General features: G+C 44.4%; 1 protein-coding gene across 3 annotated transcripts in view; it reads right to left on the bottom strand.

Moving 5' to 3' along the window:
- Positions 1-25,926, bottom strand: part of spns2 (spinster homolog 2 (Drosophila)) — a 57,798-nt gene that overhangs the window by 16,435 nt on the left and 15,437 nt on the right. For 2 of the 3 annotated variants that reach the window (XM_039618072.1, XM_039618073.1), the window contains exons 2-6: positions 23,527-23,592; positions 10,264-10,400; positions 5,977-6,128; positions 2,473-2,539; positions 12-154 (exon numbers count right to left, since the gene is read on the bottom strand). In XM_039618072.1, coding sequence (XP_039474006.1) covers positions 12-154; positions 2,473-2,539; positions 5,977-6,128; positions 10,264-10,400; positions 23,527-23,592 — 565 coding nt within the window. The other variant, XM_039618074.1, reaches the window with a different exon arrangement.

The following is a 25,926-nucleotide window of genomic DNA, read 5'->3' as shown; positions in this document are numbered from 1 at the left end:
GTGAGCCTTACTTCTTGGCGAGCGCTTTCATGTCACACAACCAGGAGGTGCGGCTCCTGATGCGACCTCCCAGCTGATCGGCACTCCCTCTCTTTGGGTCAGGGACAAAGAGCAGGATGAGAAAGCCTGCAGTGATGCCTAAAATTGGGGACACCTAAAGGGACGAGAATCAGAATCAGAGTTCAGAGAGACCTGTGAGGACACATCATGTTAACATACAGCAATAGAAGAGTTACAACAGGAGACAAAGAACGCTGTGTTTACAGTCTGAATGGACGGCTCCTGCGTTACGCCTGACATCCTATACAAGCCTCCTGAAACGCCGAGCTTAGTCTACTTTCACCGTGTGTGTGCATGTGTGGGCGTGGGCCTGGCTGTGGGTACAAGCACACAAGAGCCTAAAAAAGCTTTTTTTGTTTTTGAGTGATGCTTTGTGAAGTTTCACCAAGGTGAAAACCTCATAAAGTGCCCATCTGCTGCTATATTCACCATCATCTTTTATGGGCGGTGTGGCAGCATGTTTGTACCTGCGTGACGAAGACAAAAGGCAGGATGGGATGCGTTCGAGGGGGTTCGTTTGAGTAATACAAATTGCTCACAAAAGCAAAACCAATTTCGTATGTCAGGGGAAATTCATCATGTTATATTTTGATGCTCATAAAAGCCCATTTATATGCAGAAGTACTGCGCTGCTGTGAAACGTGTGAGGATGTGTGTATCTGTGTGTATCTGTGTGTATCTGTGTGTCCTTTGGAGTTTTTCACTGGGGGAATAATTCTGTGTCTGCCGTGGCTCATAATGCAGTTAATAATGTGGCTGCGGTCTCAGAAGTGTGAGGATTACACCGCCGTGCGCCGCCGTGCGCCGCCATCTACATCAAAATCTTATAACGTGCTCTCAGAGCGAGGCGGCCTAATGCAAGGTGGAGCTGGTCTCACTGAAGGGAAACAAATATCAGGATTTGTTTTTTTGGCACTTATGTTTCTTCAGAATTATTCTAAAACACAGGGGGACGATGACCTTTAACCTCGACTCCCACAGGGCCCATTAGACGCTTCCTGTATGGGTGGTGGGCTATCAAATAAATTAGCTACTGCCCTCTCCTGCTACTCCTTTATGGACCTCCTTTGTTCCTTCATCCCATCCACATTTTCAGGAAGCTAGCTGGAACACGCTGGGCAAAAACAAACGGAAGCGCTGCAGTGTTTTTTCCTTAAAGCAGGATACCGCTGCAAAGAAACCGTTTTATGTCTTGTTATTTGTTTTCCCTGCATGCCACACCGGTGATTAATTGGCTTTGAGATTGTTTTATTGGAATGTCATTGTGGCTGCTTTGGAACAAGCCAGCCTGCTCTTTGTTTTTATTTTAAAGCTCCACCACAGCGAGGAAGAAATGAACTTCCTGCCAAGCAAGCTGTCCGCGTCCAGGAATCTCTTCCATGGCGAGAAAGTTTCATGTGTTCCAGTCAGTTCATAAGAAGAGTGAGGTCATACTTTGTTCCAAGGATGGGCCTGAAGTTAGCGGTTCACGGGGAGCCCTGTTGGGGTTCTCACTGGTCCCCTCCTTTGAGGCCGGTTGGCCTTATTGAGGTTCACCTCGAAACATTTGGCAAGTCTCAGTAAAAACGTGGTTTGGAAACAGTGATTTATGCTCCTAATAGAGCACCTATCTCCTGCTGCAGCACAAAACAGTCTATTAATGCGTTTGTTTCAATACCCCATCAGCAGGTTGATGCAGATAGATTTCTCTCAGGAGATCCAGGTTAATTCGTCAGAGCACCTCTTGGGTATTTGCTCAACAGTCCTTAGTCACAGCTGTAGCGTCATACCCTGCTCATCGCTCCATTGCTGCCCTACAAAGACGTTTAATGCCTGTAGCGCCTGTTGTAGCTCATTTCCTGTGGGTGATTCTTGCTCTCTATAAACAGCATCTTTGCATCAGATGCTTAATCGGGCTCTGACATCATTTCTGTTGCTCTGCTTTATGATGTGACGTCAGGAGACATTTGTTTGACATTTGCTCGTACCTGTGGATGCACCCAAACGTGCAACAGAAGCCATGACACAACGACAATGGCCAAACCTTAATCTCCTGCAGTGAAAAAGACACTGTTCACAGGATTAAGACGTCACACACCTTTTTTGTTTTTTCCCAGAGCTGCCATTTATCCTCGTTCAGCAGAAATGGCCTCCACGAGCAAAATGCAATGAAAGTTAAATGTTTACAGCGACTGCAGGGTGTTTATTAGAAATCCACTTTCCTTCCTGCTGCTCTTGAAGCAGATCAGAACCTCCGCAGCAAATGCTTTTTTGGTCTGAACGCATAATGGAAGAAGATGTTTTTGAAACATTTTTAGAAAGGCTTCTGCAGGAAGCTGAAGGCTGAGCTAATGAGGATTTGAGCCTCTGTTCCCCAAACGTCTGAGCCAGTGCCCCCTCCCACCACCCCACACATGATGGTGACGCTCTTACCCTTAGTGCCCAGTGCCAGTCTCCTGCAGCCTCCTTGGCGCTGGAGCCCAGGATGTAGCCCAGCCCGCTGCAGAGGGACAAACAGGTTATGCATTAAAACACAACATATACAGTATTTTACTCTGAGCCTGCTCCGCTCAAGTTTACCGGATCACAGAAACATCCGGGTGCATCTTCACATAACAGCATAATGGCATCATTTTCCCTGCAGCACATTCATGATGTGATGTGCACGTCTGTAAAGGTTGTTTGAGTACAACGATCTCATCAAGCAATCATTTTTAAAATGATATCTTGCTGTGTGTAGGTGAGACACTGCGGTCATCTATGAATCTGCAACACTTCAGCACACAGGCCGGGTTTTTCTAGTCTTTCCGAGTAAATTGAGCCTATTGCTGTGTTACTAAACAGAACAGCTCCTCAGCTGCTTTATTGATCTGAGGTAATGTTGCCCTTCTTTCAGTTTGTGGCCATTCTTCCACCGTCTCTGCCATCATCAGTGCATTTGTGCCCACAGAACTGTTGTTGTTGTTTTTCCTCTTTCAGACTCTGTGTGACAATTCCTGTATATATATATACACATATATGTGTGTATATATATATACATACATATATATACACATATATATATATGTGTATAAGCAGTTGCTGAAATGCTCAAATCCCCTGGTGATGGTACCTGTTCGGATCGCTCTTCTTCCCCTGATCACTGGCTGCTTCGACAAACAATCACTGGAATTATGTGTAATTAGTTAAGTGGTCAGTCAGTAGTGACTCAGTGACATGCGTCAGCTGAGTCTGTCATTCCCATCACTTAAGCTGAAGCCCACACTACTACACACATCCTGTTTGTAGTCTGATTATAGCTGTGTTGAGTGTTTGGGAACTAATGACGTGTTACTGATCAAAGCACCGGAATCTGTTTGTTCTGTTTTGTGCGAGCAGTCACTAAATGCAGGTGCAAAGTAACTAATGTGAAGCAACAGGACACAGAGCTAGTGTTGTTTTCTGGCCACGGGCTTTACTCTCACAGTAATTTCACTGATTTTGCTAAAAAAATGTTTTTTCGTGCTTAACGAATGAACGCTGCAGTAAATCGTTTGAGGGAACTGTTGCTGGATCAGATCAGGGTTCCCTGTGCTATAATCAGCCCCTGAGATCAGTGTGGCATCAGCGTTTCAAGGACAAAAAGGATTCAGATTGATAACTGAGTACCTGGGGATTAGTAAATACAAAGCTGGTGAGCTTGTAGGCGATGACATAACTTCCAGTTATGATTAAACTGTTAGAAAAGATGCTGCGTTACACCCCTGATGCTAGGACCAGTATATCCAGCATGACCATACTCATCAAATGTCAACAAAAAACCCGACGAGTGTGACAATAACATGAATCATAAATCATTAACTTTCAGAGGTTTTGAGCACTTTGGACCTACACTGATCTCTGCCACTAAAATTGAAGACTGTAAAGTATGGCTTGGATTGAGTATCATCACTGAGACATATCTCTAAATTAAGTTGATTATTTGCTTGTCACATGTTTATGACGCTGCATTACGGAGACGTTACCTGGAAAAATGGAGTTAAAATCAGCAAACTAACTAAACGGTGGCTAACTTTAAACTTAAGGCCATTACACACAAAATTCTGAATTTTTCAGATGCAAATTTGTCATTTAACCTATAGACACAACAACAGTGGACTCGACATCAAGCGACAATGATGTTTGTAAAGAAGAAAAGGTCCTCTTTGATCCACCATCACTTCCATACAGACGTCAGGGGGGCAGTTTGAGCTCTTATTGGCAGAGATGGAGTCACATGTGAGGACGCAGAGGAATCTGATTATCTTTATATTTTCGTATCGCTGCATATTCAAACGCTACGATCGCACTTGTTTCCAAATGCAGTGGTCTGATTGGTCAGATCATGCAAAAAGTCCCCCAAATTGAAACAATCGCGCTTGATCTGAAAAAATAAACGCAGCAAATTACGGCGTTAAATCTTAAAAAATGTTAACACACAATATAAATGCGTCTGGTGTGTAAAGGCCTTTAAGTCTTGCGCGACACTAAACACAATCACAGCTAAGACTGACGGAGCTCATGGCTTCCATAGACAGACAATCTGCCCCAGATAGCAGTGACACATTGGCCCACAGCCTGGCGTGCAACACTATGTGCAGCTTCTACTCACAGTTTGTTTAAACTCTTCACTGGAAAAAGTCAAGAAACCCAGTCGGCCTTTCTGATTTCTGACACGGAGTTATCTGCATGTGCAGAGTCTCTCCCCACATGCTGTTTCCCATCAGAATAACAAATTGCAACACTGGCGAGATGATCAATTGAGCGCAACAACTTTGTTATCAGTACTTGCTGCTAAAAGAGACAAAACATGTTTAACTGGTTTTATACACACGCAGGTGGAAACAGTCTGCCGTCGTCGGCTACTTTTCCAAAAATAACAGAGCAGCATAAACATGCTCAGACAGCATATGATATTTCCAGTGAGTGACTAACAGCTAATCTTATCAGAGAGTGTTTGGAAAGTTCGACACAACAATAAAACTTGACCATGAAAAGCAGACCCGACTCAAACGGCAGCGTGACCCAGAAACATATCTGTGGGGCCGGTTTCAAAAAGGCGGGTTTGAAAAAACAAACAAAAAAGGATGAAGGGCAGGGGAATCCATTTCCTATAAATCCAGTCTAATTCCTGGGGTCATTTCCTGAAAATGGTCACCACAGCGTCAGTAAAGACAAACAAGCGGGAGAGTGGATGGGATGTTTGACCGCGCCACGCCGAGGCCCCCCTCTTTCACCTTCCATTGTCAGTGTTGCTGGGCAGTTTACAGTGACCCAAACAATTCTGGCGAGTCATAACACAAGCACTCAAAGGGCAGATTAGGCTTCCCTTTGCTCGTCTGTCTCCAGCCTGCTATTAAAAACCGGATATAATGACAGAAATGTCAAATAACGCTCATGTTTAGAGCGTTGCAGAGTACGCACCCCTTCCAGCATGCAAACGATGGAAAACAGCATAGCCTGCAACAGCTCGGGCGAATGGGACGTCTCTAAAGAGAGCATCGCAGGTACACTGGTCTTTTATTTCTTGGCTCTTTGATTTCTTCCTGTGCTTCTTTATCTGATTAAATGAATTGGAGAGCCTAGAGACTTGAGCTTAATAATACCTCCTACTCACATATCTCCATGTCACAGCTCCAAAAAAGCCCTCCAACCCTGCTGTAAGCTTCACAGACACAAATGAAAGCTTAGATTTTTTTACTGCAAGGGTTCAATTTAAAAAACAAACAAACATAAGAGTGACCTTCCCAATGTGAGGAAAAGTTAAATTATCTATATGAAAGCTCTGTATTTCCTTTGGATTTAACATCTGAAGAACGGGCTAGGTGGGATAAAAGGATGGAAACGTTCATGGTCATCACTGAGGTATCGTTTCATAAACATTCAGCTTCAACAACCCAGGCCCTGTCTGCATCTTACCTTCCCAGGGGGATGGCCAGGTAGAAGACAGAGAGCATCATGGTGCGGGTGTTACTAGTAAAGAGGTCTCCTATGATGGTGGGAGAGATGGAGGAGTAGCTGGATTCTCCGATGCCCACGAGTCCTCTGGAGAGCACAAACAGCCAGAAGTACTGTGGAGAGGGAGGAAGAAGCTAATCTGCACATCCTTATGTTACAATCACAACATTTAATCACTTAGTATTTACATCAGTGCTGATTCAGCATCACTGAGCTTGTGTAGGTGAACACACAGTGGAGGATCAGTGGGTCATCCTCCGAGACATTAGAGCAGCGGTCCCCAGCCTTTTTTCATGGACCGGCCTTTAAGGTGTCGCGGACAAATGCAACAAAATAAAATGATGAACGGTGGTATTTAGTAAATATAATAATAAACGTGAATTCACTGTTTAACTGCGTGGCCTAATTAGCAGCGTCCTCCTGAAATGCGCCAACACTGAGTAACATCCTCCTCTCTGCCCCTTAATGCTCTCTGGTCGCTATGGTAACGCATAAATATTTATTTCAAAATAAGACACAACTACAACACGGGAAAGACCCCGGGAAACCGAGTTAATGATAAAAACCCTAAAAAACCATAAATTTCACACCCGAGCCTCAGCTCTCACGGCCCGGTACCAAACCACTCACGGACCGGTCCCGGTCTGTGGCCCGGGGGTTGGGGACCGCTGATTTAGAGCATCAAACATGGTAATTCTTGAATTTTTAACCATGATTTAGTTCCTACTTTACACCAGGTAAATATAAAATACAATTAAATACCACGTAGTCGGGCTTTATAGGTGTAGTCCATCATTTAAGTATAATTGTCACAAAATATTCAGTGGCTGTATGAGCACCAAAAAACATGGATTTTCAGAATAAAAGTCTTTTATATATCTTCTTTCTGCATATGTTAGCATAGTCTGCATCTATGCCCATCATGTTGCTGTACTGGTGCTCAGCACAGATTAGTTATTAAGTTTGAGTATTATGTATTATATTATTATGAAAATTAGAAGATTATCTTGATCAGTTAATGGAAATATAAAACAGCAGTAAGATTTTATGTGTTTAATCTGATTGAAATTACCGCGCGGTATTATCGTATCAGATGTAACAAGCAGATAATTAAAGAGATGAAGAGACAAACTTGAAAGGCCTTAATAGGAGCATCTTTCTCATTGAAGCACCTGTGCAGGCAGCTGATTGCTAACTGTTTCCACGGCAACCACTACTCACTACATCTGGACAACCATCGGGATCCCCACACAGGAGATATATGCAAATCACAAACACAGGTCAGTAATCTGCGCTCTGAGACAAACGCTAAAAGCTGTTCGTTTTAGATCAATGTGACATTTACAGTAAAGATTTTCAGTCAGCTGTGCAAAGCCTTTTTTATGATCTTTTTATTTCCACTCATAACGCGGCTCTGGGGTGTGTTACAGTCCGATAAGGCAGTGTTCTTCATAAAGACATAATTAGGAGCTGTTCATACCAGTGAGGACGGCAAAGATGTGTTTACTGTTTTTTCAGCACATAGTTTTGCTTTATTATATTGCTTGAGACTATGATCCCATGCAAGTGTTTACTGCTGTATATATAGTTATGTTTGTCACATTGTTTGAAATGATTTACAGACAGACTATTTTTTTCCTTTAACGGCCATTTGGTGGGATGATGACAGGCACTCTTCTTGTGTTTGTGGTCACTGGAACAGAAACTCTACGAGCAATGACAAAAAAGCAACGCTGCCAAAGAAGCACCACAAAAATGTGGTTTGGAAAACGTCTGAAGACTACAAAGACATGAAAGAGAAGTTTGAGATCATCGAAACTTTTCACTGACTTTTGAATAAATTAAAGACAAATATCAGCATGCTGACATGGCAGTTCAGCGAGCGCAGGTTTCCCATGTTCACTAACATAAGATGAGCTAATAATCAACTATTTTCATCTAGTAGGTTTGAGAAACTGTGTGTTTTACTTTATTAAAGCACAGATAGTCTGTGCTGATATTTATCTACAGGACAGCAGTTCAGGGACTTGTCACTGGTCCTGACACTTTATCAAGTCCAAAGAGGTACTTTGAAGGAAAGTTTTATCATTTACAACATCCACGTCTACTCGCTTCTTTGGTTATATTAAAGGTAGAATGGGAGGTCCCTCTTCTGTGGAACCAGGACTACCAGTTTGGACTGGGAGACAGGCACCCGCTCTGCTTTTAAGATTAAAACTTCAAACTTTCCTTTTTGGTAAAGCTTATAGTGAGAGCTGGATCAGGTGGCCTACAGGCTGCACTCAGTGTTTCTTCTGCACTCACTCATTGCACTCACTATATATTCATACACCACTGTGCATCTAATCATTAGTTATCATTAATTCCTCTTCGTCCTCGGTGTGTCTTCTGCCATTGTTGGTCTTTGCCTTTGTAAACTCAGTGCAGCTACATACTTGGACTGCAGTGCCTGCTGACAGATGCTGCTGTGTACAGTGTATTTTATTCATTAGCGCTGTATTCTGTGTGCGTCCTTGCTTCTAACTCTTCTGTCATGTCTCACTAAGCCACTCCCACCTTTCCTGCTTTCCCGCCAGTCGCATCACATGATTTTTCCCCCCGCTCATCTACGCTTCACTCCCTTTGTGAGTGCCCTCATGACATGTACTGTGGGAACAAAGACCATTCCTTGCCTGATTGTCTTTGTGCTCTTGCCAGAGCTTTCCAGTTACTCATAGATGTGTTCTTGTGTTTTTAACCCCTGTTTGCTAACCTGGAACTTGCAGCTACCTTTCTTTTCTCTTTCTGCTTGATTTGGAAGTTTTCCTGTTTGGAGTAAACTCCAAGTGGACTTTTACCTGCTTGTGTCTGAGTCATGCAGATTGGCTATTGACTGAAGGGCAGTCACACAACAACACCATTATAAAGATGATACCGTCATAAAAGTATAAACAAAAACAGTCTGTGGAGTTAGTCCAACAAAAGATCTCAGTGTCCTCGTCTCACACTCTCGATACATACGAGATGAGACTGAGTGAAATGAAGATGTAAACAGAGACAGTCCAGTGCTGGTAGACTAGCTGCAGCACAATGTGTTGGCGTATAGTCAGGAGCAGCTAGTAATATGCTTCAACATGTTAAAATAAAAAGCACAAGTGATCACTTTATGACAATCTTGAGGTCATGAGGAAAAAGTATGAAGTTTCTCTTATGTAAGATCTGAATCCTGCATCTCCTGCAAGTCCCTCCAAACACCCCAGAGCGCCTTAAATGCATAATGATAGGAGTCTGTTGTAAGCGCTCATTAGCATTTCATTGCGTGTCGTGTCTTTCATCTCTCCTGGTGACAGTGCCACAGTGCTATTATATAACAGCCATCTACTCGTGTCTCATTTGATCGGCACGCTCAGAAACATGTCTTAAGGGTGGAGTTACAGTTGGAGACAAAGGACGTGAGCCATCAGCGGCCTGTGTGGGATTTGTCAGAGCCCCTTAACTTCAACTTATCTATAAGCGGCCTCGATGTATTTGCTGCTTTGGCGCAGCAGTCGAGTCTACAGAGGACAGAGGACAGCCGCCTGAGACCTGAGCTGAGCTGTCGCTCTGCTCGGGGCTGAAATGCTCAGCGGTTTACTTGTTGGAGACAACACTGCAGGACTCTGTGACGATGCTCTGCAGTCACGCTGCGTGCTCCATAAATTTGACTAACATAGCTTTGAAGGCACATATTTCAGATTGTCACTTTGTTACATTTTTATTACAACCGTCGTGTCAAGAATGCACCACGAGCCCGTCGACACCCCCACGCAGACGTCCATGAACCGAGCCTTTTACTCTAATATGATGTCGACTCTCAGCGGGACACCCCTTCCCCCATTTTATCGCCTCCACGAATGAATGATGTGGCTGTTTAAAGCACCCAGCATCTCCTCGCACACAGAGGTTTCTAGAGACACACAGTGTAAATCCACTTGTAAAAGATCAGCGAAATGAGTTTTATCTTCCAAACCATTGTAACTGAGACAAGTGTGAGGCCCGGCCTTCATTAGCTGGCTGCTAGCCAGAGAGAGAGAGGAGGCAGAGCATGTCTACAAAGGCATGGCGGGTATCTGACTTAATAAGCGTATCATTACATTTTGCTTGCCTTAACTTCGAGCATATCCAGATCATTACAGAATAATAACCTTGTCTGAGAGGGGAAGGCAACCCAACAGACTGACAGCGGAGCTGTAGTGGTGCGAGTGCTGTGTGTTTCTCTCAGAGCCGTACCTCTTTACTGATGAAGGAGCTTAACAGGGTAACAATGGACCAGAAGAAAATGCCACAGCTCAGGATGACCTTTCTGTTGAAGCGGTCGCCCAGGTAACCAAAGATGGGAGCTGCCACCATGAAGCTACAGATGAAAACTGTGGAAAGAAAAGAGAAACAGAAAATGACGGTGACTGACTTCGATACACATTTACTGCATCAGTGGACTGCAGCTTTATATCACAGTGCTTCACTTATTAAGTCAAGACCCGTCCAGATCCAGTGTCTGATAGAAGTCAGCCAGAGACACGGGACACCTCTATTACACTTCACCTCACGAGAACATTAAACAGATACGATAACACGTGGGTAAATGTCAGTGAGATAACTTGCATTCAGCTAACGTAGCAGTTCAGAGAAGTGCAGTTTGTGATGTAGTCAAATAACGTAGCCCTGAAAGAGAGAAAATCAGGATGACATGTGGCAAATGTTACGAGCTCAGACCAATTAAAAAGATGTGGAGAAAAGAAAGAATGACAGTGGGAACTAACCAGATGTAAGACAATTAATAGGAATATCTGACACTTGAGAAGCTCGGTGGTTGTGCGGCCATAAATAATTCCTCCATCTTAATTTCTTACAAGGGAACTTGTGTCGCAGTGAAACCAAGTGCTCCAAAATGTGCTTCCCTAATTGCCCCACTGCTGACTGCACGACCGCTCAGCCCTTGCAGGCTCTTAGTCAATATTTATGAGGCGGGCTAACCCAAACAGAGCTGAATTTTTAAAGCTTTCAAACTGAGTTTTGTGTCTTTGCAAAGGAGAAAGGGCAGCGATGTTCCTCTTGACAGCGGGAGGAGATGGGGAGGCAGGCGGGAGTGTTTTGACACATCATCAGCATAAAGGTTCAGAGGAGCTGAGAGAGAAAAGGAGGAGGGGGATGTTATATAAGATACAGGCACCGCAGTCCCACAGCTGCTGAGGCCAGCCAGCGGGATAAGGGACAGTAATCAGATTAAAGCATAACTGTAGTTTTGGACATGTGATATTGTAGTCTGATAAATGGGAGAAAAAAAGGTGGTTTTACATAATGATGCTGCAGGTATTTACATGCAATAACTCTGGGCAGGCAGCGAAGCTGCACCCTGATAGGTTCACCATATTTGACTGAAAAAAATATATGAATATATGAAATTCATATGTGAAATATGAATTTTTTGGGATTAAAAGTATATATACATATATACAAAATTTTCCACAAAGAACAGTGTTGTTTGTGCGGGTGCATCTTAACATGTTTAATTATGTAAATTAAAAGTGCGTCATCACTTTATAGAAAATCTAAATCTGAACATTTGTTGGAGATCCAGCTCTGCTGTGTTATTTTTGGATAAGAATAATCTAATCTGAGAAAGGGAAATGTAATCTAAAATCTAATTCAAATTTAATTTCCACTGTTATTAATGAAGTTTAGGTTTTTACTGGAGCTGGGCGTGTTCCTAATGAGTAGCTCACATCTCTACCTCTCAGCCTCGCTACTCTCCCTCTTGTTGCCTGGGTTTCTCCGTCTCTCTGTCGCCTCCATCACCGACCATTTGTTTGGCCACAGGCCTGTTGTGTAATACTAAATGACTCTGATGACTCCTGCCTGCAGGTCCAGGTCTCTAAAAGAGCTCTGCCAGCTCACCCTGCAGCCACAGCACTGCTGGAGTTACCCATCTGCACACACACACACACACACACACACACACACACACACACACACACACACACACACACACACACACACACACACACACACACACACAGTGCTACTGGTTCTGCTGTGCATACTGGAGATAAGTTGAGGGAGTAGGTCCATAATCAACCACCAGCAGCTGCTCCACGCGGGGACAGAGATCATTACTTTTAGTTCAGGTCATCAACCGGACCACACACACACACACTCTCTCCGCAGATCTATTTTATGTAATTTGCTGATAAGTTATGCTATTTTCCGCGGCTCATTTTCACCTTTTAGCAGTACCAGCACAGTCGGGTCGGGTAAAAACAGTTTGCTCACAGCCTTTTTGCTTTTAGAGTAAGACACATAAATCCTTTGTGCTGGTGCAAAAGTCTTTGAGGAAACGTCAGCTTTGGTGTAAAAAATGAAGAAGATGCTGTGGAGAGAAAAAAAAGCTTCGGTGCCAAACTTGGCAAAAACAGAACAAATATCTGAAATACTGTTTTTAGTTTTGAGACGTGAAGGGCTGCGCCCAACCGAGCAAGTACGCAGCGCCTGCCAGGAACGCGTTTTCTCCTGAACCCGTTTGAACTCTGAAAGAAAATAATAAGACGATAAATAACAGCTACACTTCAGCTACAAATGGATTATTTTGTTTCTTGACACGAGGCGTAGGGATGTTGTCAGGTTGATTATTGTAAGAAAAAAAAAGGTACACTCAGTCAGTTTCTGCACTTTCTCTTATTAAATTCAGTCAAGTCAGAGTCAGCACTGATGACCCTGCTAAAGGTTCAGATCTAGAGATCTTGTTCTTGTTCTCTTTGACCGTATTTATCCATCAGATCTTCAAAGAGACTCATGTATTAATAATGCAGCTTTGTTTACAATGACAGATATCTCCTGCACTGATAAGGATCACAAGGATCACCTTTACTTGTCAGTAATCCAGTGTTACCCAGCAGTTACAGGCTGGCAGAAGAACACGTGCTAACCTCTAAGACCAGGTTCACACTGATATTATGTGTAACCTTTGGTGCTCCAGGAAATTCCTTATCACTACAAAGCTTGTCTATAAAAGAGTACGACAGTTCTGCTGACAGGCGTCGCTCCCAAACAGGCCTAAATGTGACACATCGCACACTTGGAACAGCGAACTGTGACAGAGTGTGAATGGTTAAATAAACTAATGCTCAAACATTTGCTGTGATACCACAATGACATTATTGTTATATATATCTATATGTGTTTGAAGCACTCTAAATCTCAGATGTGTTTGTCTTGATTAGTAAGAAGTGACAAGAAAATAAATGCTTTCAGTCTATTTCAAGAGCTTGTAGGAAGGACAAACCAACCACGACTAACAGTAAGTCTTCACAGACAGCAACGTCCCTCCCAGAACTCTGCAGCTCTTTAGGCAAACACACAGAGATGTTATCTCAATAGGAAAATGCAATTATTCATATCTAATATCTCATTTTGTTGTCAAGCACCTTAAATGGCCCCGTCGGGCATGATAACAGGAAAAGCCTGATTGACATAAAGTAAACTCTTGAATATGAAGCACATAAACCTCGCTGCCCACTCCTTACCCCGAGCATTCCTGAGCTCAACGCACTTTGATTTAAAGTAGTGTAACATCACAGCTCCACATGTTTGTGCGATCTCCATAACCACCTCCAAACACAAGACAAACTCACAGCAGGAAAGCCTCAGAGTCGACAACGACACACACTATAGATGTTTACACCGCAGGCTGACCTCGTTCACAGGGCAACGGTCAGTCTGACTACAGAGACGTATCGCGTATAAGCAGTATAACCCAGCAGTACTCGCAGTACTGTTTACTTCGTCTTTACTTGTTGGACACAGAAGAGAAAAGAATCGCTTGTAAGAGGCAGGAGATATTCATCATGATAATTACAGTGATCTCTGCTGGGGTGTAATTGTGATCATTGACAGTGAAGACATTACATAGTCGTCTATCTCTGAACCGAAGACTGCAAAACAACTTAAACAAGTCCTATAGGATCAGCTGTGCCTCTATCATTAGCTTATGGAACATTTTCCCCTCTATTATCCTAATAAACACTCACTCCTATTAAAACCATTGTTTATTTCTTCTTAGGCTGCGAGTCATTGTAAAGCCAGGCCGGCGACCTGAGTTAAGAAAACTATAGCACAGTGAATTAACAGCGAGGGCATTCATGAGTAAATGTGTGATGGTGAGGATTCATAACAGCCTCACCAAGCAGTGTGAAGCAGTGCAGTCTGGTCTGCAGGGACCGTGCTGATGACTGTTTTTGCATTTTAAAACCTCTCTAAAGTCCATATATTAATTCTTATTTTCCATGTCCTTCATTCACATTTTATATAAAAAACAAAAGATTTAACCGGACACATTTTCTCTAATGAGAGGAAAGTTTCTGCAGACGAGCAACAAAACAACACAAACCAAGCAAACTGAAGCCCTGATCTCAGTTTCCCCCGTGCATCACACACGAGTGCCATCCTCTCTGATGTTCTTCAAATAACACGCCGTGCATATTTCTCACAGTCTCTCAAGCGAGGAAGTTACCATCGTCTTTCACATTGGAGCGAGAAGACAATGGCTGAGTGAGAAGTCTATAAGTAGACACAATAGCAGCCACACTGGAGACACTCAAGTCTGTATTTCAGTCTAACATTGTCACAAAGAGGCTGCACACAGGTGATTTGTGTCCTCAGTGAGTTAATGGCGAGTAAACAAACGCCGTAGCAACAAACGCCACTCATTCATGTCATCATATTTTAAACTGTTTCATTGTAAACTGGAAAAACTCTCCTTACATTATCATCAGTATATTATAGAGTAGGTTTCCTGGTGATTTGGACCCAGTCTTTGTAGAAACGTACTCGTGTAAAGCCGTCTTGTGTTTTCTGGGTTTCAGAGGACAGTAATGGAAATTTACTGTCAAGCTGAAAGTAAGAGAAACTGAAAACAATTGAGCAAGCTGCACCACGACCTCCCGCAACACACACATTTTCCTGCTTCGCATGCCACACAGAGGGAGACTCTAAACACCGGACATCCAGCCATCACTTTGATTGGCCAACAGAACAATACCTCCAGGGATGACTCACTCCCTACGATTCAATGCCACTGTGAATACTGCATCGGGGGAGACGCAGACACACATATGTCGAGTGTGTGTCTGTGATTGATTCACTGAGCTGAAACGTTGCCCTGTGAAACACTAGATTCCCCTGAAGAGAGCACCTGTGAGGCTGTGGGACACAAAATGCTCATCAGCCTGTTTGATCCTTTTCCACAAAAACCCACTAAGGTGTTTCTCCCACTGCGCTAGAGATGATTAGCTTTTTTTTAATTCTGAGGGTGATTGGCAGCAATTTTCACTGGAAAAAGTGGAGTTAAAGGAGCTGAAGGAGACAAAAAAATAAAAACTGGGTGGTTTAACGCAGGCAGTGTTCCTCATTTCAAGCTCGCCCTGTAAGCCTTTACCTCCGAGATTTGACTTTTCAAGGAAATGGGATTTGTCATGGATTGAATTGCTCTTGCTTGGAAATAAAAATCTTTTTTTTTTAAATACAGATCTCAAAGGGCCCAGAGTTTCTTTGTTCTGCTGTGCCCGAATGTGAAACTGAGGGAACTCTGTAAAAATGCACCTCAAGTAGAAGCTTAACACAGGGGAAAATGTCACATTTGAGCTCTTTACCCAAATAAATAGAAACCAATGACACGTAACATTACAAATAATTGCTACAGTGTTTTGTTGGCAACTCTCTAAAATCCAGATCGTATCATCCAGTCTCTTCCATGTATCCTTTTCAGGGTCGCGGGGCGCTGGAGCCTATCGCAGCTGTCTTAGAGCGAGAGGCGGGGTCCACCCTGGACAGGTCGCCAGCCTGTCGCAGGGCTAACACATAGACTCACACTCACGGGCAATTTCCAATTAACCTATCCCCACTAACTGCATGTCATGACTGTGGGAGGAAGCCGGAGTGCCCGCAGAGAACCCACGCAAACATGGGCGAACATGCAAACTCCACACAGAAAGACCCGGCCTGATGGTGGGATTGAACCCGTCCTGCTGTGAGGCGACGGTGCTAACCACCGTGCTGCCAGATCAGATCAATAACTCTAAAACATATCTATTCTTTTAGGCCTTATGAGCCGTTTCCCAGGCGTCATCGCTGCAGCCGTGAAAGCTGACAGTAAGGACGCTCTAACTAATTGAGGCACACCAGTTTCAGGAATCTGAATGTCTGTCAGCTGCCAGAGACTGAATTAGAGGAACCGGAGAAGCACATCCCTATCAGCAGGTCCGTACATGTCTTCAGGCTAGGTGTTGTCATTCTGCCACATTTAAAGCACTGCCATGTGTCACTGTGACCTGTTCACTGTGGAGAGGTGTGTGTGTAGGTGTCAGCGCTCAGTGCAGCTTCCATAAATATATCTCCCCTCTCCAGTTTCTGTTGACTCTCCTCCACCTTTGTGCCTCTGCCCTTTTCATTATTACAACACTTGCTGCAACTGGAGGGATTTGTATGAAGAGCAAACGACGCACGAGTAACGTCTGTCGTTAAAAATAGCTTTTTTTACTTCTTTCTCGCTCTTGCATGAGACCATATTATCTCTATTATCACATTGGATTAAATCATCGTTTTTTTTAATCCCGAGGAATGTCAGGAATGTCACCCTGGAGCTAATACAGGACAACAGTTCATCCTTATAGTCTGTGGGAACCTTCTATTAATACTTACAGGATGCCATCGCTGTGTATCACCACGCCATGACTCACCTTACTGATGATAAAAAAAATGATTTAAATAACGCCACGATGATCCTTACCCTGAGACCTACCAGTTCAAACACTGTGTTGAAGGCACTGGTATTGATGTGGAAACAGGTAACCCAACCCTGCATACCACAGATGTCATCACACACAGAATATGTCAGGCACTCCAAACACATCTAACCTTTCTCATAAATGGGAATCTAGTTCCTGTAGAGGTTTTCCTCTACAATTTCTGACACATTCACAGACCCGCCATAGATAGAGGCTAAAAAAACGAATCTGTCCACAATACTGGACGCCCACGGCTCTGTAACTGGCACCAGATGCACTCTGACGCTCAGCTTTCACCCCAAGATGAGCCTGGTTCTGCCGGGAATTCTTCCTGTTAAAAGGGAGTTTTTCCTTCCCACTGTCGCCAAAGTGCTTGCTCATAGGGGGTCATATGATTGTTGGGTTTTTCTCTGTATGTATTATTGTAGGGTCCACCTTACAACATAAAGCGCCTTGAGGCGACTGCTGTTGTGTATAAATAAAACTGACAACACGACCAACTACATCTGCAGCGAAACCACATTGTGCTTTAACTTGTTCTTAACACCGTCGATCTTTCACAATAAAAGCACCTGATTAAAATTGTGCTTAGAAAGGTTTTGACACGTAGCTGAAGGTCAGTTATACGTGACGGGGCCGAGCATTTCTGAGGAAATTCTTCAAGAACATTCATTGTATCCAGGAAGAAAGACAAAGGTAAATAACAACATCAACACTGGACACAGTTAATATTACGTAATGGATAGCACTAAATTTGAACCATTTCGGTGTTAATAACTATCATTGTTTGTATGTATTTTTCTATCTTTCGCTCTAATTTCTCCAACAGCATTTTCAGGGTTGTGTTACTTTTGGAAAATAGTCAATAAAAATGTAACTGTGCAATTACAGTAACACAGAGATTAAAATGACATCATAGCTTTGCTGGTGAATCACGCTGACCAAAACTTATGAGCATGTGTTTATTGAACAGATAGGAATGTGGCGTAAACTAAGCTTCAGTCGTCTTCTAATCATTGGTGTTTATTACACTGTGGCCTCACAGTGCCGTGTTTCTATCAGGTGTGCAGGACTGGTGGGAGTGGCAGCTTTGTTGTTCTTCCCCTAATGATTAATGGACCTGCCTGTGGAGGGTGTGACACATAACTTAGTAGGACACCAATGCACGTGACTGAAACTCAGACACTCGCAAACATCATTTTGCTGCCTGCTGGATTCTCCTTCATGTGGAGCCCCAACATTTCTGCATGCCTTACATTTCTGATCACCGCTAATTCTCCAAGAAACCCCTCGGCTCAGATTACCAGTGCTCCCTGATAAATACCACATGAAGCCTGGGAAATACCCGCACGGCACGGTTTCTGTCAATCTGAGCAGCTCATACTGTACCCGCAGAAGCTGCCATCAAGTGCAGTTGTACTGTAACACCAACCAAAAAGTCTTTTCAGTCTTTTAACTACAGCTAAGGGCTGGTGAGTTTTCACTGCTGCTGCATCAAATGTTTCTTCTACCTGCTCAGTGTGAGAGCTGCAGCTGGTAAGAATCACACAGCTACAAATACCGGCCTGGCTGGCCCGTGTTCAGTGGAACATCATCTTTTACACATTACTGCGTATCAGAAGCAAACACATATGCTGAGAATAAAGAAAGGTGCTTCTTGAAATTTTTTAGGATAGAAAAAAAGTATCCAGATGTGCTTGCTGTGATGCTGCAGACTTGTACCCAGGCTGCAGCATTAAGGAAAACAAGCTGTCGGCACCGAGCTGACATCCAGCAGCTCAACACTGTAGTTTGTCTTCCCTGCAGTAACTACGAGAGCAGCCAATTTAATGACAAGCTCCGGCTGAAACGACGGCGCCCGTGTTTACGTTTGTGTTCAAGCATGTTGGTTTGGAATTAATCGAATATCAAATATAATAATTACACATAGTCCACATTAAATAAATGAAAGCAGATCAAATGAGCATGCAGCAGCCCCAGCTCTGACCTTCAGAGGCTGAGGTGTGGGGAGTGTGCATGTGTGGGTTCTTAATTGATCTGTTTATGTCGCTTGGATGTGAAGGTGCAGCAATCGATCAGTGCTTGTCTTCATTTTCAGAGAAGCAGAAAAGAAAGGATATCAGCCGGAATCTTGTTGCCATAAATGCCCAATCAGTCCTCGAATTATTCTTTTAAAAAGGTGTGTGCAGCTTTCTCTCCACGCTCTCTCTGAGTGCGCAGCGTCTGCGGTGCTTGACACAAAGGGGCCATTAGACATTTACATGAAAAGAGGTTGACAACACGTGTGTTTAGACCCCCTAAAATCCTGATTGGATTTGCAGTCACTCATCAGCAGCGCTATTGGTTCAGCCACAGGAACACAGGAAGTGTAAGAGAAGGAGATCGGGAACAGGGTGCCAATCATCACCCAGCAGCTGCCCTCCTCTGAGACATGGCCTATAAAAACAGCCCGAGATGAAGACACACACACACACACACACTAACACACACACACACACACACACGCATACATCATCAGGTCATAGTTCTATTCTCATCACAGCAGCAGCAGGGCCGCTGAGCACCAATGCAATGCCGTTATTGGCTTTGGGAATCAATAGCAGAGAAGATGAAATTGTGCTACTTAAAGGGAGCAGAGCGGCTCTCTCTACTCCCTCCTTCCCTTTATGTCTCCTAACTCATATAAGGTGCCAGTGGGACCAACAACAAGACAACAACAGCTGTCAAAGTGCTGAGAGTGAGAGAGAGGAGGTACCAGGGGATACCAACGAGGGCAAAAGACAAAATAGAAGCAGCTGACACTGCCCGAAACAGCTGATCAAGCAATGATAGCTTCCCAGTGCATGAAGGGAACTCTCCGCTCACAGATTTCTGATTGACATTGGCAATCAACTTACACACTCGACCTCAACTCAGATCCAACAAACCAAGGATTCGAGACAGCATCGTATAAACACAAAAACTGTGTCGCTGTTTTCAGCACAGCGATTACTATTGATGTGTTTAAGCTTTTCTTTGTGTAATTTTGTGTCGTATGCTCCTGATGTGGAGGAGCTCAGGCCATTAGTCCCACACAGCACCTGTGGCCTCATTCCAAACAACTCTCTACAGGCAGGCTGACACCATGTAAAGACTGCGGCACTGTGTGTGTGTGTGTGTGTGTGTGTGTGTGTGTGTGTGTGTGTGTGTGTGTGTGTGTGTGTGTGTGTGTGTGCTGGTGTTGTGTTTCAGATACGGTGGGCAGCCACACACAGGCCACAGACTGTCTGTGAGCTGTTTTGAGTGCCGGCTCCTTATTAAGCCGCCGCCCCCACCGCGCACACAGCCCGACTGACCCCAATATCTCTGGTTCCATACTAAACTGGTGGAAGATAATTATGATGCCAGGATCCATTATGAGACAAAATTCAACCTATTAAGTCTTTTTTTTTCTGAATGGCCTCAAAGCACTGAACACAACCACAGCATGTTAGCAAGAGGGAAGAGCGCTCTCTTCTTTCTCATTGCAGTTAACAAAAGCGTTTTAAACTCCCCCTCACCAAAGGTAATACCATCCAGGTGAACCCCTCTCCCCTTACACCTCCCATCCCTCCACACCCTTGGGAGGGGTCCTGTTCACAGATGTGTGTGAGGGTCACTCACTTCACATAGCTGCTGCTCGAGGACCAGTCACGTCCACGTCCCTGCGCCCTGACAGGTCGACTGTGTTCAGGAGAGAACATCTCATCACGCTGATGGACGGGGCCAGAGCTTCAGGCTCAAACGGCATGCCTTTACGCTAGCATGACAGACACTTCATCCTCTTACGACGAGAGCCGAGACGTCAGCTCCTCAGGCAGTTGTGGCATGCGTGCACACTCACATGCATGAAAGAAATGAGCACATACCTCGTGTCAACTTATGTTATTTTGAAAGCACTAATGTTGCCAAAGGACACAGACGACCTCCTCTGCAGGCTTCATCATGGGCTTTGACAGCTCAGCACATATCAATAAAGATGCAGGTAGAAGACTATGGCTTCCAGGCTTTTCCAGTGGAGACCCTCCTCATTTAACCTCTGATCCACAACCAGTTATTTTGTTCTATGAGCAGAACAAAATAACTGGACAGAAAGCACTCGGTTCACAAAAGGGCTTCGTGGGTTAGTCCTAGTAGAGCAGGGGTGTCGAACTCCAGGCCTTGAGGGCCGGTGTCCTGCAGGTTTTAGATCTCGCCCTGAGTCAACACACCTGAATCAACTGATTAGTTCATTACCAGGCCTCTGGAGAACTTCAAGACATGTTGAGGTCATTTAGCCATTTAAATCAGCTGTTTTGGATCAAGGACACGTCTAAACCCTGCAGGACAGCCCTCGAGGCCTGGAGTTGGACACCTGTGTAGTAGAGGGTCGGGCAGGGTAGGAAGGAAGAGTTAAGTTGTTGTAACAAAATGAAACACAGCAGCAGGTCTAAAAACCTCCTCTAGTGCTCAGCCTAGTGTTTCCTAAAGCCAAAAAACGTCTGGATATGGGGAATTTTCCCTTCCAGTAGTTCTTATTAAGAGCCAAAACAAAGAGTCGTTTCTCAAATTCAAAAACTGATTCTGACTCAGTCGTATTGTGTGCCTTGGATCCTGCAGTGTGTGGTCGCTGTTATGTTTTGTAATGTTTGAGGGTGACCTGGCAGCAGAGAGCGAGAGAAAGCCTGAGCATACACCCACTTCCTATAAAACACCTACACTGGCAGTTTGCATTCCCAGGTGCACCGAAGCCTGCAGGAAGGAGAGAGGACAGAGCAGGCCTGGCCTGCAGGTGCTCACAGAGGTGGGAACTGTTCCCTCTGGACAAGGAGGCTGGTGGTGGGGGACGCTGGAAGGGACAAACCACAAAAACACAAACTGACACTCCTTTCAGACGTGCACTCCTTTCCATGAAGTCGATGTCATCTGAACACGATAATAAGAATAACTTTATTTCTATAGTAAAGTCACCTTCATGTCTGAAAAGTAACCGGGGACCTTTCCTGAAAACATATCTATGGAGCATTGACTCCATGAAGTTGTGTGGAAGACTGATGTCAAAGTGACATTTCATAAACCTGTGATGGCAAAATGCAACCCCACTGCAGACTGATGAAGCTAGTGATGTGTATCCCGTGCTGAGGTAAAGATCCTCCCTTCTAGCGTCCCGCTTATGTCGTCATCCTCCTCGTCTTCACACCTAGGCTCCTTGTCTGCACGCAGCCCCTCTCACAGCTGAAAGCCTGGGCACCCGGCATTCCCCAGGTCCGTGTCAGAAACAGGTTCCTTGGGGATCAAGGGCCAAGCGGAGTCCGAACCATGACAGACCATACAAACCAAACACACAGAAGCCTCGCAGTGAGGCCGACTGGGTTCCTCTCAAACACTTGCAACTGAAGACGGTGCAGCGGGCAAATCAGTTGTGCATGCAACTAGAAGACTTGCATACTCTGTTTATTTAAGTGTGTGTGAGTTTGTGCCAGTGTGGCTGTGTGCATAATCCACACAGTGAGCCAACACAAGCAGAGTTAAGAGTCAAAGCCCTTCACAGTTTCCCGTTTCTTATTAAGAGTTCATACAAACATGCAGTTTTTTCAAATGGGAAGAAATCCTGCTGATTGAAAAAATGTCCCGTTCTTACCGTCGTATGTTTCTAAGGCCGGGTTCCTGATTCTGACATTCTGACATTAATAAATATGTAGAGTTTGCTTTTTCTTGCCTGCTTTTGCTGAAAAATACCCAAAGAACAAACATCGAGACACAAACGACAAAATACATAATGTGGAGAAACTTGCTGAGAGAAAATAAAAACGAGGCTCAGTTTGGGTTGAAATGAGATTTTAAAGTGATGCACTGACCTTAAAAAAAAAGCTCTAAAAGAGTCACACAGATTTCTTTTTCCTTCGAGATATTTTTGTCCTTAACGTACCGCGAGCCTAAAAACACTGGGCTGTTTTCTACCACCCCTCAGACTCAGTCCTGTCTGCTTGTCCTCAATGGCGCTTTGTAAGTCTGTTGGTGTCTGAATGGGCCTGAGAGCACACAGAGACAAGACGGGGTCCTGTCCTCCAATAAGAGGGCTTTGCAAAGTGTCTCTCTCTAAAAGGTGAATTCACTGAGTGTCTGTGTGGAGCAGGAAACCCTGCCCTAAGCAGGAGTCCTCACACTCTGTGGGTGCGTGCGGCTCTCAGGGGAAAAGCCTGCCTGGCTCCTGACTGTATTTCCCTTTTTTATTGGCCTGCTGCTTTGCTGCTGCTGCTGTGAGGCAACGCTGCTACCACAGCTTGTCATACAGTGGTGCTGTGGAAAAATGTAAATAGCTTCAGTAATTTTGTACCATCACAAAGTCCAGGAGGTGTGCCCTTCTGATATTGTATTTTCTTGGATTGTCTTGCCCACACAAATGACTGCACAGAGACGCAGAGGAACAAAACCATTAGTGGGTTGATTATGTAAATTATCTCCATAATACGCAGCTTTACCTTCTGTAAATGTGCTGTCAATAATCCGGTTTGCTGCTCATGTGTGAGAAGAGAAAAGGGAGGCTGACACTGCCGCTGTCAGAGGCTGAGATCAAGTGACAGATTGGAGTAACAGCCTCTGCCTTTGATTGGACCATCATTTTAAATAACATCAGAGTTACACAGTAATTACAGTCACCACAGAGAGAGAGAGAACTCTTTTCACGCGTGTAATTATGAGATTAAAGGATGCTTACCTGTTTGCAGCAAGCCGATTCTGCTGTCTGATACGTTGTAATTCCGCTGAATGTCGAGCACAACACCTGCAAAAGAAAAACATGAATGTGGTTTCGAGGTATAATAAGAGTCCTAATCACAGGTACTGAAACGCTGAGCTCTGTCTGACTTACAGACAAATTCATTCTGGATTTACGAAAGCCTTTTGTGGCTTGGACATGATGCTTAGATGGTAGTTAGAGGTCGTCATTCACCTCGCTTCCTCAAAGAGCAACAGAATGAGACTGATAACGCTCGTGTGGCTGCCACACAGTGCTAAACTTTAGCGAGTGGCTCAAAGACTGTCCCACGGGGTGTTACATACGAGCAATATCTGGTGTCAACACACAAACACACTCTCTCCACCATTAGCTTCTCACTGGCTCGTCCAGCGCACAGCTCCGACACAATGACTGCAGCTGATTCTGGTTTTGCCACATGATGCAAATGTGAGGTCGCTGTCAGTCGCGTGGCAATAACACGATTCCACTGTGAGAAACCACAAGTTCTCTGAAGTTGTTTCAATCCCATTACTGTAACCCAAGAGTCATCAGCATACTGTGCGTCACACCGATGCCTTAATAAGGTGACAGGCATCTGCTTTTTGGCCAATCACGGGACTAGGAATGCATGCGAACAGCTGAATACCTGCTCATCACAGCTCTCTGACTTGTTGGTGCCCGATATAGAAGAAATCTCATAAACTTTTAAACACATCGTAAACATCAAAGGATCAAGATGAAGAAGAAGAAGATCAGATGGTGATAAATTAGATTAAAAGAAATCCCTTTATGTCTACTGTGTAATTTTAAGCACTGGTAAACAAGAAACCACCAATGATTCTGCTCGTCCTGAGAACACCAGCTTTAAAGTCTTCATTTCTAACTGAGAATAAAAAACATCTCTGCAGTCCGTGCTAGCTGACTGTGTGAGGCTGGCAGGCCGGTCCTGGGGATTGCAACACGGCTCATGAAAATGCAACAGCGGCATGACTAACATTTTAAGAAGCTGGCTCCCTCTGATCTGTCTGCTCCCCTCGTGTCAGCCCAGTATCACCTAGCAGAGCCCGACCACTGTACGGGCTTTTGTAACGTTCAGAAACGACCGCTTTATAATATCCAGCCGTCTCTCGCTTCACTCTGGAGGATAATGAGTAACATCGAGCCAAGCAGGCAAAAGCTGATTCTGCGGCTATCCTCTGCGCCGGCACAAGAAAAAGCGCAAAGGTGGTGCAACGCAGAGACAGGTGCAGGTGGACCGTGAATGCAAGCAAACATCAGATTCCTCTCAGCTGAGTCAAACCACCTGCGTGCATTCTCACACTGCAGGAAGCATTCCTGTTAACACACACACACACACACACACACACACACACACACACACACACACACACACACACACACACAGCTTTTTAAATTCTTTCTCTTTCATAATGACCTGACTTCAAGCTGCTGATATGCTGCTTATCACCTGGTTTCAGTGAAACCCACAGCTGAGACAAATTCTCATTATTCCCTAAATTCAAACAAAAATAAAAACAAAAGCAAAAACACTGTGTTGTCTTACATGCCCTTGGCAGACAGGTCGAATCTGCCCCCTGCCAAGCCTGTCAAACAGCGACAAAATTGTTCAACAGTGTACTGTACAACTGCAGCTGCACTGTAATTAGCCCCAAAGATGTGCACGCACACACACACATGCATATATACACAAAGCCTGCTGGGAGGGGGATTCCTACAGCAGATGGTGGAGCGTCCCTCCTGGACAGAGGCTGCGATCGTCAGAGCCACACCCGTCTACACTTACCACACAATTGCCACACAATTAATGAAGGCAGAGTTAGCTAAAAGCTATTTCAGATTAACAGAGCTGAGAATGTGTCATGAAGTAGAGCTCCGGCAAAATAAGCCGCGTTCAAAACGTATGAAAAGTTCATTTGATACACTCAGCATCCTGTGTTCAAGTGCGCATGCATTCAAATACAAGGTGGAAGTCAGATTAAAGCAAGAGTGTGTTGTGTGAGATTCAAGTGCAATGAGGTATGTAATGAACTGCTAAGCTGTAAGGGATTACAGACAGCCGGGAGCTCTGTGTTTGTGCAGCAGATATCTCCTCTCTTCCACAGAGCCAATCAAACTCTGTCCTTTTCTGCACTCCCAAAACATTTCATCTTTATCGGTCTTAGTATTTCTTACTCAACCGTGAGTCTTTGCTGTGCGAGCTCTGCTTCTGCAGACTGAAACACAGAGGCACTCGGGGATGGAGCTGATGCTGAGGTATTACAACCCTCGCCCGAGCTGGCAGCACCCAGTTTAGTTGCCATGGCAATGCTCTACGGCTGCTCAACGAGATAAAGGTCAAGATACCTCAAAGGAACTTGG

This window comes from Oreochromis aureus, linkage group 10 (genome assembly GCF_013358895.1).
Source record: "Oreochromis aureus strain Israel breed Guangdong linkage group 10, ZZ_aureus, whole genome shotgun sequence".
Classification (NCBI taxonomy): domain Eukaryota; kingdom Metazoa; phylum Chordata; class Actinopteri; order Cichliformes; family Cichlidae; genus Oreochromis; species Oreochromis aureus.
Note: the sequence above shows the minus strand (reverse complement) of the source record. Positions and strands in the feature narration are given on the sequence as shown.